The following is a 17,413-nucleotide window of genomic DNA, read 5'->3' on the forward strand; positions in this document are numbered from 1 at the left end:
GTCGAGATTTTCTTCTGATGACGCAGAGCAAAGTTCTCTGCCAATTGTAAAGAATTTCCCCTTATTTTCTTGACACGGCATAAGCTCAAAAGCCTATATCATGTCTATGAGTATGGGCCATGAAAGCATCAATGACAATATTATTGATCACTGACACTGATGAAATTTTATGGAACTGTTCTCACTAGTAGTTACAAAGTTGCTTTCCTGCTGCAGAAATTTCTGTCTACTTGTGAAAACCGATGTTATTGTGAATGTTTTACATATGTTTGTTACATTAACAACCTGAAACATGTGTTCTGTAATGGCAGAAAACTGTTAGGCTTCCCCTTAAAACTAATTTTTCACATTCTCTGGTAGGAGAAAAAACCACCTTTCACATCAAGGCTTCTGAAAATTTCTCAGGAGCGATCTTGTAAAAGTTTTACCTCACATTTATTTTTGCTACAAACATTTAGCAGCTCTACCACCTTCTATGTTTTCAGTTTAGAGAATTGTGTGTTTTATCCTTATGATCCTCCTCTATGAACCATGTGACCTTGCCGCGGTGGGGAGGCTTGCGTGTCCCAATGACGCAGATAGCCGAGCCGCAGGTGCAACCATATCGGATGGGTATCTGTTGAGAGACCAGACTAACGAATGGTTCATCGAAAGGGGGGTAGCAGCCTTTCGGAAGTTGCAAGGGCGGCATTCTGAATATAATATAATTTTGTGTGGCTATTTCTAGCCGAGTGCAGCCCTTGTAAGGCAGACCCTCCGATGAGGGTGGGCAGCATCTGCCCTGTGTAGGTAACTGCGTGTTATTGTGGTGGAGGATAGTGTTATGTGTGGTGTGTGAGTTGCAGAAATGTTGGGGACAGCACAAACACCCAGCCCCCGGGCCATTGGAATTAACCAATGAAGGTTAAAATCCCCGACCCGGCTTGGAATCGAACCCGGGACCCTCTGAACCAAAGGCCAGTGTGCTGACCATTCAGCCAACGAGTCGGACTGGCAGTCTGGATGATTGACTGATATGGCCTTGTAATAATACTCAACATGGCTTAGCTGTGTTGATACTGCTACACGGCTGAAAGCAACGGGGAAACTACAGTCGTAACTAACTCCCGAGGACATGCAGCTCTCTGTATGAATGATGTACTGATGATGGCTTCCTCCCGGGTAAAATATTTCGGAGGTAAACTAGTCCCCCATTCGGATCTCCGGGTGGGGACTACACGAGAGGGGGCGATCATCAGGAAGATGGATACTGACATTCTGCGAGTCAGAGTGTGGAATGTTAGAAGTTTGAATCGTTGTGGTAGGTTAGAGAATCTGAAAATGGAGATGGATAGATTAAAGTTAGATGTAGTTGGTATAAGTGAAGTACGTTGGCAGGAAGAACAGGATTTTTGGTCAGGTGACTACCGAATTATCAACACAAAATCATACAAGGGAAATGCAGGAGTTGGTTTAATAATGAATAAGAAAATATGGCAGCGGGTAAACTACTACGACCAGCATAGTGAAAGAATTATTGTTGTCAAGGTAGACACCAAACCAATGCCCACCACAATAGTGCAGGTCTATATGCCTACTAGTTCAGCGGATGACGAGGAAATTGAAAGAATATATGAAGAGATAGAAGATTTAATACAATATGTAAAAGGTGACGAGAATCTGATTGTGATGGGAGACTGGAATGCAGTGGTAGGCCAAGGAGGAGAAGGTAATACAGTAGGAGAATTCGGATTGGGACAAAGGAACGAAAGAGGAACTCGGCTGGTTGAATTCTGCACTGATCATAATTTAGTCCTTGCCAATACTTGGTTCAAACACCACAAACGACGGCTGTATACATGGACGAAACCTGGAGACACTGGAAGGTATCAAATAGACTTCATTATGATTAGGCAGAGATTCAGAAACCAGGTGTTGGATTGCAAAACTTCCCCAGGAGCAGACGTGGACTCTGGCCACAACTTGTTGGTCATGAAATGCCATCTGAAGTTACAGAAATTGAAGAAAGGAAAGAATGCAAAAAGATGGGATCTAGACAAGTTGAAAAAAAAGAGTGTGAGGGATTGTTTCAAGGAACATGTGGCACAAGGGCTAAATGAAAAGGCTGAAGGAAACACAATAGAGGAAGAGTGGATAGTCATGAAAAATTAAGTCAGTAGGGCTGCTGAAGAGATGTTAGGAAGGAAGGAAAGATCAACTAAGAGTCTGTGGATAACTCAGGAGATACTAGACCTAATTGGTGAATGACGGAAGTACAAGAATGCTAGAAATGAAGAGGGCAGAAAAGAATACAGGCGATTAAGGAATCAAGTGGATAGAAAGTGCAAGGTAGCTAAGGAAGAATGGCTGAAGGAGAAGTGCAAGGATGTCGAAGGTTGTATGGTCCTGGGAAAGGTAGATGCTGCATACAGGAAAATCAAGGAAACCTTTGGAGAAAGGAAATCTAGGTGCATGAGTATTAAGAGCTCAGATGGAAAGCCACTTCTAGGGAAAGACGACAAAGCAGAAAGATGGCAAGAACATATCCAACAGTTGTATCAAGGTAAAGATGTAGATAATTTGGTTCTGGAACAAGAAGAGGCTGTTGATGCTGATGAAATCTTGAGGTCAGAGTTTGACAGAGCTGTGAGAGACCTAAATAGGAACAAGGCACCTGGAATTGATGACATTCCTTCTGAATTACTGACTGCCTTTGAAGAAAGCAGCATGGCAAGGTTATTTCATTTAGTGTATAAGATGTATGAGACAGGAGAAGTCCCATCCGATTTTCGACAGAATGTTGTTAAACCTATTCCCAAGAAAGCCAATGCTGACCGGTGTGAAAACTACTGCACCATTAGTTTAGTATCTCATGCCTGCAAAATTTTAACATGTATTATTTACAGAAGAATGGAAAAACAAGTTGAAGCTGAGTTGGGAGAAGATCAGTTTGGTTTCAGAAGAAATGTAGGAACACGTGAAGCAATCCTGACTTTACGTCTGATCATAGAGGATCGAATCAAGAAGGACAAGCCCACGTACATGGCATTCGTAGATCTAATTGGGATCAGATACTGAGAACAAAGAATTATCTATAACCTGTATAAAAATCAGTCTGCAGTGATAAGAATCGAGGGCTTTGAAAAAGAAGCACTAATCCAGAAAGGAGTGAGGCAAGGCTGCAGTTTGTCCCCCCTCCTCTTCAATGTTTACATAGAACAGGCAGTAAAGGAAATCAAAGAGGAATTTGGAAAGGGAATCACAATCCAAGGAGAGGAAATCAAAACCTTGAGATTTGCAGATGATATTGTTATTTTATCTGAGACTGCAGAGGACCTCGAGAAGCTGCTGAATGGTATGGACAAAGTCTTGGGTAAGGAGTACAAGATGAAAGTAAATAAGTCCAAAACAAAAGTAATGGAGTGCAGTTGAACGAAGGCAGGTGATGCAGGAAATATTAGATTAGGAAATGAAGTCTTAAAGGAAGTAGATGAATATTGTTACTTGGGTAGTAAAATAACTAACGATGGCAGAAGTAAGGAGGACATAAGATGCAGACTAGCACAAGCAAGGAAGAGCTTTGTTAGGAAAAGAAATTTGCTCACTTCAAACATTGATATAGGAATTAGATGTTTTTGAAGACTTTTGTGTGGAGCGTGGCATTGTATGGAAGTGAAATATGGACGATAACTAGCTCAGAAAGAAAGAGAATAGAAGCTTTTGAAATGTGGTGTTACAGAAGAATGCTGAAGGTGAGATGGATAGATCGAATCACGAATGAAGAGGTACTGAATCGAATTGGTGAGAGGAGATCCATTAGCTAAATTTGACAAGAAGAAGAGATAGAATGATAGGACACATCTTAAGACACCCAGGACTTGTGCAGTTGGTTTTTGAAGAAAGTGTAGGTGGTAAGAACAGTAGGGGTAGACCAAAGTTTGAATATGACAAGCAGATTAAAGCAGATGTAGGATGCAGTCGTTACGTAGAGATGAAAAGGTTAGTACAGGATAGGGTGGCATGGAGTGCTGCATCAAACCAGTCTATGGACTGATGACTCAAACAACATCATCCTTATGATCTGATTTTATGTTTATTTTATTTCAAAATTAGTTGATGGGAATGGGAAAAAAACTATGCTGTAAATTTTTGAACCCTCATCTTCAAAGTTCATGAGCTGCTACTGATTTTGGCAGTACATTCAGAGTTAAAATTCATAAAGGTCTCACCAGACAACTGTTTTCAAGAACCTCAACATCAATTCAAAAGACCTGCACGTGGCAAGCCAAACTTGTCCTTGGACACTCCCAGCACTAAAAGCCATATGCTATTTCATTTCATTGACAGTGGACTATGAGACTTCACAGCAAGCATCGGGTACATATAAACATTAATGTTGTCAACCTTACATGTGGCATTCGAGTGCTAGAATGACTATTCAAGTAATCAACAGGGAGATTCACATTTACATCAGTCATACTGTCTGACTGTTATCTTGCAATAATGTGTTGGGGAGAAGAGTTTAAAAAATCTACTCTGAAAACCCTTTTAAAATATGACATATAGGTATTAAAGAATTGAAAATATGATGCATTCCTAAAAATGGGTGAAATATGCAATTATATGCAACTTGAATCTATGCTCATCAAACTGAGAAATTGATAATTCTTATAGAGAATGAACAGGCATATAGATCTAAAATCATAGGGAAAATATGCAAATGCACTACCTGGCCCCTAGCTGTAATACAGTTCAGTATAAACTGTAATGCATTATGTTGTATAATCCTTTTCATAAATAATGTATTCAATTAATATGAATATTGAATTTTCACGACCGCATTGTAATCGAAACAGACTTTCAACGTATTAGGTCGTGTTACATACATGTAGTACGTGTTGAAGAGATGTTAAGTACAGAACAAAAATGGCCAGCCGGACACCAGAGCAACCGACACGAAATCGGGAGGTTGTGTGTTCGGATCCCACTGGTGTCCGGCTGGCCATTTTTGTTCTGTACTTAACATCTCTTCAACACGTACTACATGTACGTAATACGACCTAATACGTTGAAAGTCTGTTTCGATTACAATGCGGTCGTGAAAATTCAATATTCATTGACATGCCCCACAACGGGCGACTTAAACGCACTTTACAGTGTGCTAGCAGCAGTGCCAGATGTGTAGCTCACATCCTTTCAAACAGAACAAAAATGGCCTAGGCCATCATAGCTCAATTGGTAGAGCAACCGACGCGAAATCGGGAGGTTGTGGGTTCGGATCCCACTGGTGTCCAGCTGGCCATTTTTGTTCTGTACTTAACATCTCTTCTACACGTACTACATGTATGTAACACGACCTAATACGTTGAAAGTCTGTTTCGATTACAATGCGGTCGTGAAAATTCAATATTCATTGACATGCCCCACAACGGGCGACTTAAACGCACTCTACACTGTGCTAGCAGCAGTGCCAGACCTGTAGCTCAGATCCTTTCAAACAGAACAAAGATGGCCTAGGCCACCATAGCTCAATTGGTAGAGCAACCGACGCGAAATCGGGAGGTTGTGGGTTCAGATCCCACTGGTGTCCGGCTGGCCATTTTTGTTCTGTACTTAACATCTCTTCAACATGTACTACATGTACGTAACACGACCTAATACGTTGAAAGTCTGTTTCGAATGTATTCAATTGTTTTTCAATAAAGGAATTATTTGTAAGGCATAATTAAATACTGTAGTTATCTTATCAGCGGTGGTATATTTTAGTGACAAATTACTTACTACTTAATTTAATACATTTGGTTGCTTGACATTGTGTTTTATAAGTCGCCTCCTCTTCCTCCTCCTCCTGAGTATGGATCAGGTTGTGGATCAGTGACTTTCACTTGCTATTGCTATTAAATAAACATGTCAGTAAACTGCCGAGTAGATAATGTTTTCATCCATAATGCATACAATATGTGATTTTACTATTTATTTTGTTTCCCTATACCATTCATGAGTATATGAATATGTACTCTATTTGCTAATAAGTTAGTAGGTAGTCAGTCACCATTTAGAGAAATTTGCATATACACAAGAACCTTGTTTATGCGGATTAAGTGGGACCAGAAATGATTCGGATTATCGAAAATCCAGATAATCTGGAAAAAAACTAAGAAACAAATACAGTACATGTTATATAATTTATTAACATAAGTTGTACAGTAATACCTTTTTTCAATAGTACAAAAGATATAAGAACACTTTTCTTACATTTACAACACTGTTTTATGCACTAAAATAATTTGTATGTTTTTTCTGTTTTTTATTTGTATAACGTTTGCGCGCAGCAAGATCACGAAGACGTTTTACTAACATCAGTTCTGCCGGTGTGGTTTTGGTCTAGGATTCTAAATAGGCCGTCAGTTTTTCTAGCTGCATTGTTGCCTCTCCATGAGTCATTGTTTCTTCTGATGGAGCGTCGGTTTTATTTTCGAATTCACCATCAGTGAATTAGTACTGCGTTGCATTCAGAAGAGCGTGGGTTCAAATCCCACCTCAGCCGTCCCGGGAATAGTTTTCCATTCTCAATTCCAGGCGAATGCCGGGACGGTACCTTTGATAGACCGTGGCCGAATTACTTCCAATTCCTGTCCTTAACTATCCTTGGCAGAAAAGACATTCAAAAAGAGTTGACTCCGTAAAAGAAATAAGTTACTGAACAAGTAAAAATAAATTTTTATTATTTTCAATTTGGATAAACCAGAGATTCGGATTAATAAGGGTCAAATAAACAAGGTTCTTGTGTACTAAGAAATTAATGCCTGGAAAAATATTTGAAAGAGCTATTGCTTGCACCTTCAACCAGTCACAATATTCCAGTCTCTGTTTATACCATTTATATACAGTATGAAATGGAGTGTTATATTTAATAAATAATTAATTTTTCTTTTTTAACAGAAAGCCATTGACTTCTGTGTGGAGCAGCTGAGTAAAGGGGAGTGGGTCCACATCTTTCCAGAGGGAAAAGTGAATGTAACCAAGGAATTCATGAGGTTAAAGTGGGGCATTGGACGTCTTGTGTATGATTCACCTATTTTACCTATTGTCATTCCTATGTGGCACATTGGCATGGACCACATACTGCCTAATGACCCTCCATACGTTCTTAGAACTCGTAATAAAGTGACTTTGAATTATGGAAAACCGATTGATCTCCAAGATATGGTGAACAATTTAAAAGCTAAGCAAGCGTCAGCTCAGGAAGCAAGGAAAGCTATTACTGATAAAATTCAAGACGAGCTGATGCAGCTGAAGGAAGAAACGGAAAGGTTACATGTTCTTATGTTGAGAGCTTCGTGAAGTTTTCCTCCATATTTTCCTTTTATTTCACATGTAGGAAACTCCAAGAAAGATTCCATGTTTTTCCTTCAAGTGACTTGCCATGTGGAGTGGTAATGGTCAGTAGTGTGAATGATTCCACCTTCCTCCATCTTGTAAATCTGTGTGTAGTCTTCACATGCAGAATTTGATATTGTTTCTTTTTACCTGACTTCAGAATATGCAAATACATCTTATTTGCTATGTTTTAAAGTTTTCAAAACACATTGTTAAAACTAGTCACTGATTGTTGCTGTATACTTGTTTTCTTAAAAGTATATTTATTCCTTCTGTTCTTTTATTGGGTTAGTAATACCGGCTTTTATGAATATTGTTCTATTGAATGGTATTTTACGTTCTCTAATGGTTTTACTTGAAATAATTGTATATTAATATAAAACTAGAACGATGTGTTAATGTAAATTGTGAATAATTTGCTTCTTAGGCCTTTGTAATATTGTATTTAAATTATATGATTTTCAATGGCTGCATTCTATGAAGCGTAGAACTGATTTTATTTATTTTTATTATATGAATGGGAAAAGGTAGTCTTACAAACTTGTTGCTGTGAGCTCACAAAGTTACATATTGAAATGGAATATAATATACTACAAACTACTGATGGTCATACAAATTTTGTATTTTAGAAAATACTATATAACACCAATACCAGGACTTAACTCACTTGATTGGCAGTACATTTTTGCTTTGTAGTGGGAAATTCAGAGGTTAGCTCTGTTTAGGAGAGAGCCTTTCTTATCCAGTTTTGTTTTGTAGGTTTTATATAGATATGATGAAAGCATTATTTGTGGCAATAAATCAGTTGTATGGAGGACAAAACTAGAGTATGCTTATTAGCGAACAAGTGGCTACGACTAATTGTAACCCATATTTGATGTAGAATATCTATTCAATGGCTTTTTGAACTGCTGTGAAACAAGTTTCAAGTGGAGTCTGGCCATTAGTTGGATTCAAACTGATTTAAACTTTCCCAAGTTTTATCAAAAATGATGTGGTTATGAATGAGAATATCTCTGTTTGCTCACCACTTGTCCAGTACAGTAACTCCAATATTTAAAGAATTACAGCTAACAGCTTGTTAAATTTTTATATTAAGGAAGTAAAATCAGCAAACTATAATGTAGTCACTATCATCATCATCATCATCATCATCATCATTTCCCTTTGTCCAGCTGTAGCTGGGTAGGGGCAAATATGGTTCCTCTCCACTTTCTTTGGTCCTTCCACCACTCCTCCTCCAACATCCCAGTCCAGGATTCTATAATACTGCATTGGATTGTATCCTTCCATCTCAATCGTGATCGTCCACGGCCTCTCCTTCCTTGCATTTGCATTTCCATCACCTTTTTTGGCATTCTTTCATCACTCATTCGCTTTACGTGCCCAAACCATCTTAATCGGCTCCTCCCTATTCTATCATTCATTTTTTCCACTCCCCTATCCGGATTTCCTCACTCCTTATTTTGTCTCTTCTACTCTTCTCTATCATACTCCTCAAGAACTTCATTTCGGCTGCCTGTATTCGACTCTCGTCCTTCTTTGTCATGTCCAAGTTTCTGCTCCGTAAGGTGTTATGGGTACGTAATACATCTTGTACATAGTATCCTTTGCTTCCATTGGCACATCTTTGTCCCATAACATGTTTCTTACACTATGATAGAAACAACTTCCAGCTTGAATCTTCTTACTAATCTCAGCATCCAGTCGAGCATTCTCCGTTAATTCACTCCCCAGGTATTTGAACGTTTCCACTACTTCCAGGGGCTTGTCTGCAAGTCTAATCTGACCTTTCCCTTCTTTCTCCCCTCTAGTCATAACAAGAGTTTTACTCTTTTCTACACTTATTCTCAATCCACATTCTTCGATCTTCCCATTCACCACGTTGAACTGTTCTTGAACCTTCCTGTTGTCCTCTCCCCAAATCACAGTATCATCTGCAAATAATAACATGTTCATTTCTCTTCCACCATATGTTGCTTTTGCTGTTCTCATTATGTCATCCATTACTATTGTAAACAGGATTGGTGATAGAACACTTCCCTGTCTCAGCCCACTTGTTATTTTGAACCTACTTGTCCTGCCAACTTGTGTTTGCACGCAACTACAACATTCCTTGTACAGTGCCATGATCATTTTTATTAATCACTGTCCAATTCCTTTTTGCACTAGACTGTCCCAAACTCTAGTCCTGGGGACACTGTTATATGCCTTTTCAGTGTCAATGAATGTCATCACCATATCATTCCCGTACTCCCATTGCTTTTCCATTACTTGTCTCGTAATGAAAATGGGCTCTATTGTTGACCTTCCACTTCTGAAACCAAACTGATTTACCTGTACCTGATTCTCAACCCTCAACCTTATTCTACTTTCCAGTATCCTTTCCATTATCTTAGCAACATGGGATATTAGAGTAATTCCCCTGTAGTTCTTCAAAACTTTCTTATCGCCTTTCTTGAAAATTGGGATAATTATTCCTTTTTGCCAATCCTCAGGGACCTCCTTATTCTCCCAGACATTCCTGAGAATCCGATATGTCCACTGCAGGCCTACAGCTCCAGCTGCCTTAATCATCTCCACTGAAATTTCATCTATTCCAGCAGTTTTTCCATTCTTCATCTTTCTTACTGCCATTTCAATTTCATTCATTGTAATTTCTTTATCCATTTCTTCGTCAACTAATTGCCTTTCCTGGTCGTCAATTGAATGACTGTCATCAGTTCTTATGTTCAGCAACTTCTGAAAATACTCTCTCCATCTATTTCTTATTTCTTCTGGCTTTGTTAATATTATGCCACCTTCATCCTTCACAAATCTGGTGTTTACTTGATCTCTCTTTTTGTATCTTAAGATACCATACAGTAATTTCTTGCTGCCCTGCATATCATCTCTCAATTTCTGTGTGAATGACACTCAGCTTTCCCTCTTTTCTTCCTCCACTACTTTCTTGGCCAAATTCTTTGCCTCCACATATTTTCTTCTACTTTCTTCAGTCCTAGATGTTTTCCATGCTTTCCATGCCATTTTCTTTTCTCACTATACGGTTTATTAATTTTTGAATTCACCATGATTTTTGCTTTGATGAATTGAGATTTATACATTTTACAGCATTAACTTTTATGAATTTTTTGTGATAAAATTGAATGTTTGGGAAGTTTAGAAGACGTAGGACTTTTTTTTTTCCTCCTGATCAGCAATGCTTTTGCTTGACCTAGACACAGAGCATATTATTGATAAACTGAAATACCTTCTTGAATAGTTATACGAGTCTGTGAATGCAGTGTTGGAGCTAAATTGAATCGCCTACTGGGGAATAAGCCTCTTTAAATTCCAAAGCAGCTTAAATTATAGGAGTTGCCTTATAGTTGAAAGGAATATTTAGTAAGAGGAAATTACCCATTCCTACATAAATTAGGAATCCGGTAGTCTTGTGTAGACTTCTTACTTACTTACTTACTTACTTACTTACTTACTTACTTACTTACTTACTTACTTACTTACTTATTTACTTACTTACTTACTTACTTACTTACTTACTTACTTACTTACTTACTTACTTACTTACTTACTTACTTACTTATTCATCTACCTACATACTACCTTTGTCCATATCATTGTTCATAGCTGTAATGTACTGATTCCAAGATGTTGATTTAAATCTTTTAGTGGCTGCTCCAGTAAAAATGGCTGTTGAATTTGTATTTAACAGTAAATTAATTATGAAAGTAATGTTTTATTTTTAGCAAAGAGGATCAGTTGATACACATTGGTGTAAATGTCTGAGAATATTATTTGCCATCCTTCATCCTGGTGATTGTCATTTCACTTGTAGCTCTGCTACTAGTTATAGTGTATTTTTCCAATGAGTGCCTGGTATAGGTCTTCTGTAATATTTTATCTACTTAGGCAAAATATCAAAACAGTCACCTCAAAAATTTGTTTGACCTCCAAATCATATGATCTAAAATTTTAGTTATATTTATTCCTGGAAATAGTATAGTGTATATAATGTTAATTGGAAGGTGCAGAAAGAGTGTATGAGTTCGGTTGTATGGATGAATAAGTAGATCATTGTGAAACTGGTTTTGGTGCAGAAAGTCTCTGGGCCTAAAATTCATGTGTGTAGTAATGTTAATCTATCACCTAATTGCTTCATTTAGTGAAATTTAAAGAGAGTAAATTATCAGCAATAATTTTTGTAAATGTTCTTATATAATAAGAATATTGCTATGGATATGGTCATTCCACCATATTGATTAAAAGATTCCTTTAAGCAGTCTTCATTTCTTAGAGAAATATTAACTAGACAGTACTTTAGGAACAAATATAAAGGAAAGACGAGAGAGTTAAAAAAGAATTTATTATGTTGACTTGTTCCATTGCCTCCATATTTACACATGTAATTTCCCCCCTCGCATAATTTTCTTACCCTTAATTTTGAAATTTAAATTTGGAAGAAGATAAAACTTTGCTTTATTTTCTTGCCATGATTATGTAAACGTTTTCCATGGCCAGCATGCTTTCTGTTTATTTATTTTCTGCTCTGTTTATTTATTTTCTGTAAAATGTGTGGTTGTGAAAACGTCAAGGCTTGGTAGATATTTTTTAATGTGACATTCAATCCGTTGAATAATGCAAGAAATATGCACTTGGTGTGCAGTATGACATGGCTGGACACTACAGAAATTATTGCGCAGTTTTGAAGTACAAAGCCGTCCTCTCGCAATGCAGATGAATGAATCGCGACCTATAATCTTCCAGTAAGGGACGCAACTTTTAGCAGCTACATGTACATTAAGTAATGTAGTGTAGAAGCGACCAGGTCGATCACCAATTATTCAATGTATCCACCATTCAGTTGTTTCTGTTCACAACATCTTCTGACAGTTAATATTGGAACAATCACGTTTGACGATGTGCTTAATTATGTCGTGAATTTTCAAAACAGAGTTCTACAGTGAATGGTGCTGGAAATTGCAGAGAAAAGAAATACAGGAATCTGACAGTTGGTGTAGATTCATGAAGAAGAACAATCTTTCTCGTTGAAGGAAGACATCTGTATTCCAGCGATTGTGAAAGGACCATACCAATAAACTGGCCGAATTCTGTCTGTAATTTCGATTCAAAATAAAATTTACATTATTTACCCCTTCCCCCCAAAGAGTCTCTCTTGTTTTAGGTTAAAATTGTTTTAAAAAGCAGATCCTGTAATTTAGAAGTGCATCAGATTGAGATGTTTAGTTTTTATCTTTATATACCTGGCTGGTTTGTGCAATGTTTAAAACAAACATTCCGGACTTGCCATTCGCTGAGTTCACACAGTGGAATCTACAGTTGATTCAATGTATTTATTCCCAAGTACCATTAAAACATGCCATCTTAGCTCTTCAGAAATTAAACAAAAACATTATCAATCCAGTGTAGTATATCTCATTAAACATGAAGTAATCCAGTGGTAAAGTTTATTCAGTTATCTGGCATAGAACAGATATTAAAACTATAATACTATTAGCTATCGCTATTTATGGATTTTATCGTCTTATTTCTACAGATTGATCAGACTTTCAGTAGCGGTGACTAAGGGGCCAAGGGGGAGCAGTCGCACCCCCACTTTGTAGAGAAAACTTTACATTTTTATTCCATTTTAGCCAGCTGAAACTAGGAATTATTGGAATTATTTTTTTAAAAATTGTACGAGCCCCGTTATCTTATCAGCAAGCTCTTTAGTTTATTTTCTTTCATCATTTGTGGAAATATGTACAAAATGTCGTTCGTCACGGCTAACCGTTTTGCATAGCGCCTCATCAAGTAGTGGGGACGTTGCATGTGCTATGAAAAAGGGTAGCAGGGGTATGTCTTTTTGCCGAGATCAAGGACATGATTCACCGATTGTCGTGCTCATTCATCCGTCTGACAGTCTCTTTATTGTTAGTTTCTTTGTGTGTAGTCAAATACTAAATGATTTTTAATTGTATAATCACGCCGTTTTATTCTGTAGTCTAGTATTGAATCAACATCTCAAAAACTGTTATTACCGCGCTTAAATTGGTAAAACCTTTACCTCTCTGTGGAAATTCGCCCAGAGAGCATTAAAAAATGTACCACTTTGTAGCTTTTCTTCCAGTTTACATGCATATAACACGTTTCCCCCCGCCCGCTAATTACCACTAACCTGGGTACTTTTTGTTGTCCGTAATTTTGTTTCACCCCCCACTTTTAATTCCTAGTCACCGCTACTGCAGACTTTTGTCATTTTTCTGACATTGGCATCTCCAAAAGTCATGAAAGTAGTTAGTGGGTTGTAAAATGAATAACATTTCTATTATTATTTTCTTCTGACATTTACATGGTATAAATTAACTTTATTATTTTTTAGTACATGGGTATGTCAAAGTATAACTTGGAATAAGTCATTGCAGGGGATTTGACCAAGCATTCGTACACATATGAAATGAAAATCCACAGCCTGTTTCCAGTCATTCGACCGGGTCAGGAATGGAATGAATGAAGCCCCCATCTAGTGGCGAGGATAGGAATTATGCCGGCTGCCGAAGCCTGTCGCACTCTTCTGGGGCAATCGTACACATACGACTATTTGGCCAAATCCTACTGATTTATTCGTAAGTATATGGTGGTTAGTGATAGGTAAGAAGAGCAGACATTAAAACAAAAATTAACAGACATTGCATTCATAGAAAATTTCTGCAACCCTGCTACAGCATGCGAGTTTTGTCTAGAACATTACATGAATGGAATTGAGAAGGACCAGTTTGCAGTTATTAGATTTGAAGAGAAACTTTTTTTTTTAATTGAGCCTCTGTGGACTGCGTGTTAACAACAAATCTCATTTTCAGTGTCTGTGTCTTCTTCGTCTGCCGGCTTTGACATCCTGCCAGTATCTCTTGAGCCCACCAATCGGCGCTTTCTTCCACTCCTCTGGTAAAGGGCCTCTCCATCTCCTGGATTCTGTCTCCACCATAAAACCCTGATAGCTTTCCACCATCCTTCTGAAAATACTGATTTAAAAATATCCTTTTAACTCCATATCCCTAGCATCAGAGAAGCAACTGTTAGCAAAATTCAGATATTCAATACACAAAATGGGCCTTTTCCCACAACATATGATAAGCTGTCATGTTTTTTTAGTAAGGATAGAAACAGAATCCAACAATGATAGTATTAACTCAATACCAGGGAATTGATTAATGTTCATATGCTGTCACACACAGTAGGCCTACAGGAAATATTGTGGAGTGGGTCAGTAATGCTGTCATGGCCAGATTCCTTCACTTAATATTTCTTTATTAATGGTAACATCACAAAGCATGCTTGGCTAAGGATATGCCCACTTCTAAGAATGCAGATACCTGGCTTTGCAGTAGTATAAAACAGAAAGAATAAAATTGTACTCAAGCAGTAAATCCAAACTGCTTGATTAACCCTGGAATGCTAACCTTCCTTTGACATATGTTAAGGCTAACCATTCGTAAATTGTACAATCTCTGATTTTATTACAAATTAATAAGGCTGAAAACTTAAAGAACCTTATTTATCTGTTGGGAACTTTCATTTGATTAAATCATCATCATCATCCTAAACCATCTCCAGTTTCCTGGGTGTGGTATATGAGCCTCCTCCATCTCATCCTGTCCTTGTACCATTCTTCCTCCACCAACTTGTCCCAATCATGACCTCTCAGCAGTACATCGCTCTTAACTAAATCTATCCATTTCCTTCGTGGCCTTCCCACGGGTCGTCTTCCTTCTACCTTTCTGTCAAATTCCTTCCTTGCAGTTCTGTTTACTGGCATCCTCTTCATGTGACCAAACCACTTCAGTCTTGATATCTGAATCTTATTGAGGAGAGAATCATCTATTCCTACTTCTTCTCTAATTTTCTCATTCCAAATCTTGTCTTTCCTGGTTTTCTGGATCATAGTGCGTAGGAATTTCATTTCAGCTGCCTGAAGTTTGGAATTATCTCTATTGGTCAGTGTTGTGGTTTCGAGACTGTATGTAAGAATTGGTGTATAATAGGACTTGTACAATGTCATTTTTGTTTTCATGGGTATTTGCTCATCCCACAGCAGGTGTCTTACCTGGTGGTAAAATTGTGTTGCCTTATTGATTCGATTGTTCACCTCATGTTTTGCTAGGTTGTCATTTGATATAACGCTACCCAAGTATTTGAAAACTGGAACACTGTCCAGTTGAGCTTCATTTAACCTGACTATTGGTTCTGCTCCTTCCCCATACACTTTCATCACCACTGTCTTGGTCTTGCTGATGTTTAAACCATATTTCTTAAACTCCTCATTCCAGCTTTGTATTCTCTCTCCCAATTCCTCTTCTGAGTCACTCCAGATCGCAACATCATCTGCAAATGTGAAGGCTTTGATATCTCCATGTTCTTTCCTTTTAATAGATTTCATTACTACATCCATTACAATAATAAATAGAAGTGGTGACAATGAGCTGCCCTGCTGCACTCCTCTCTTTGTTTCAAACCAGTCCGACAAACCACATCCTACTTGAATACAGCTTCTGTTCCCACTATACAACATTTTCACTTTGTCTATGAGGCTGTCTCGCACTTGAAGTTCTTTCATGCATTGCCAAATTCTTTCCCTTGGTACACTATCGTATGCTTTCTCAATGTCCAAAAATATTAGAAATAAAGGCTTGTTCTTCTCCCAGTATTTTTCCATTAGCATCCTAATTGCAAATATAAGGTCTGTAGTTGACCTTCCTGGTCTGAAACCATACTGCTCTTCTTCCAAAATTGGTTCAACAATATCTCTGATTCTGGTCTCTATTATTTTTTCCAATATTTTCAGGACATGAGACAGTAGTGTGATACCACGGTAATTAGTACATTTTCGTCGGCTTCCTTTCTTGAACAGAGGTACAATGATGCCCATCTTCCAGTCCTCAGGAATAGTATTTTCCTCCCATATCTTGTTGAGCAGTCTATAGAGCCATTGGATTCCTGGAACTCCCGCTGCTTTCAGCATATCTGCACTTAGTTCATCTATGCCCACTGCCTTTCCTTTCTTCATGCTCTTGAGCGCATTTTCAACCTCAAGCCATGTAATTGGTGGTTCAGTTGTGGTTCCTCGACTTGGCTCTCCTCTATCCGTTGTTATGTTTTCTGTATCTCCATTCAGCAGCTTTTCGAAATAGATCTTGAGTTCTTGTTTAATTTCTCCCTCTTCTTGTGCCAGAGTTCCATCATCACGTTCTATTGCTTTTATGGTCTCTTGATCCCTTCGCTTGTTTTTCACTACTCTGTATAGCAATTTCATATTTCCTCTACTGTCCTCTTCCAGTTTGTCTGCAAACTCATTCCATTTCTTCTCTTTTTCTTCCCTTACAATGTTCTTTACAGCAAGTTTCTTGTTCCTGTATACTCCTTGGAGTCTTTGTATTTCTTGTTCATTTCGTTCTTGTCCCTGTTTTTGTTTTTCCTTGTCCAGTGCCTTCTTTATTTGGTTTCTTTCTTTCACCGCTGTTTTCACTCTATCATTCCACCATGGTGTCTCCTTTTTTCTTTTGATAGAACTTGTAACTCCACATAGGTTTTTGGCTTCTCCCACAAAGGTGTCTTTGAAGGCCTTCCATTCTTCATTAACGCTGGTTACTTCACACTTCGGCAAACTCTGTTGAATCCTTAGTTTGTATTCTTCCTTTATTTGGACTTCTTGCAACTTCCAGGTTTTAACCCTTGGTTTTTTCGTAATAAGTTTCTGCGTTTCATTTGCCTTATGTTTGAAGTCTACTACCAACAATCTGTGGTCACTGTCCATGCTTTCACTAGGGATGACCTTTACATCTGTGATGTACCTGCCACCATCTTTATTTGTGATTACGTAGTCAATCAATGTTCTATACTGGCCATCCCAACTGTACCTTGTTATTCTGTGACTGTCTCTTTTTTTGAAGAATGTATTTTTGATTATAAGATCATTTCTTCTGCACAGATCTAATAGTTGTTCTCCTTCTGGGTTCCTTTGTCCAAATCCATGTGGACCAATGATGTTCTCGTACCCAAG

The 17,413-nt window shown here is 38.0% G+C and overlaps 1 protein-coding gene across 1 annotated transcript in view; it reads left to right on the plus strand.

Moving 5' to 3' along the window:
* Taz (tafazzin, phospholipid-lysophospholipid transacylase) overlaps positions 1 to 7,412 on the plus strand; it is a 72,117-nt gene extending 64,705 nt beyond the window's left edge. Inside the window, exon 4 of the mRNA XM_067146179.2 lies at positions 6,922 to 7,412. Coding sequence (XP_067002280.1) covers positions 6,922 to 7,323 — 402 coding nt within the window. The 3' untranslated portion in view covers positions 7,324 to 7,412. The remainder of the gene's footprint in view (positions 1 to 6,921) is intronic.
* The last annotated feature ends 10,001 nt before the right edge of the window (positions 7,413 to 17,413 follow it).

Source organism: Anabrus simplex, chromosome 4, assembly GCF_040414725.1.
Source record: "Anabrus simplex isolate iqAnaSimp1 chromosome 4, ASM4041472v1, whole genome shotgun sequence".
In the NCBI taxonomy this organism is placed as follows: Eukaryota; Metazoa; Arthropoda; class Insecta; order Orthoptera; family Tettigoniidae; genus Anabrus; species Anabrus simplex.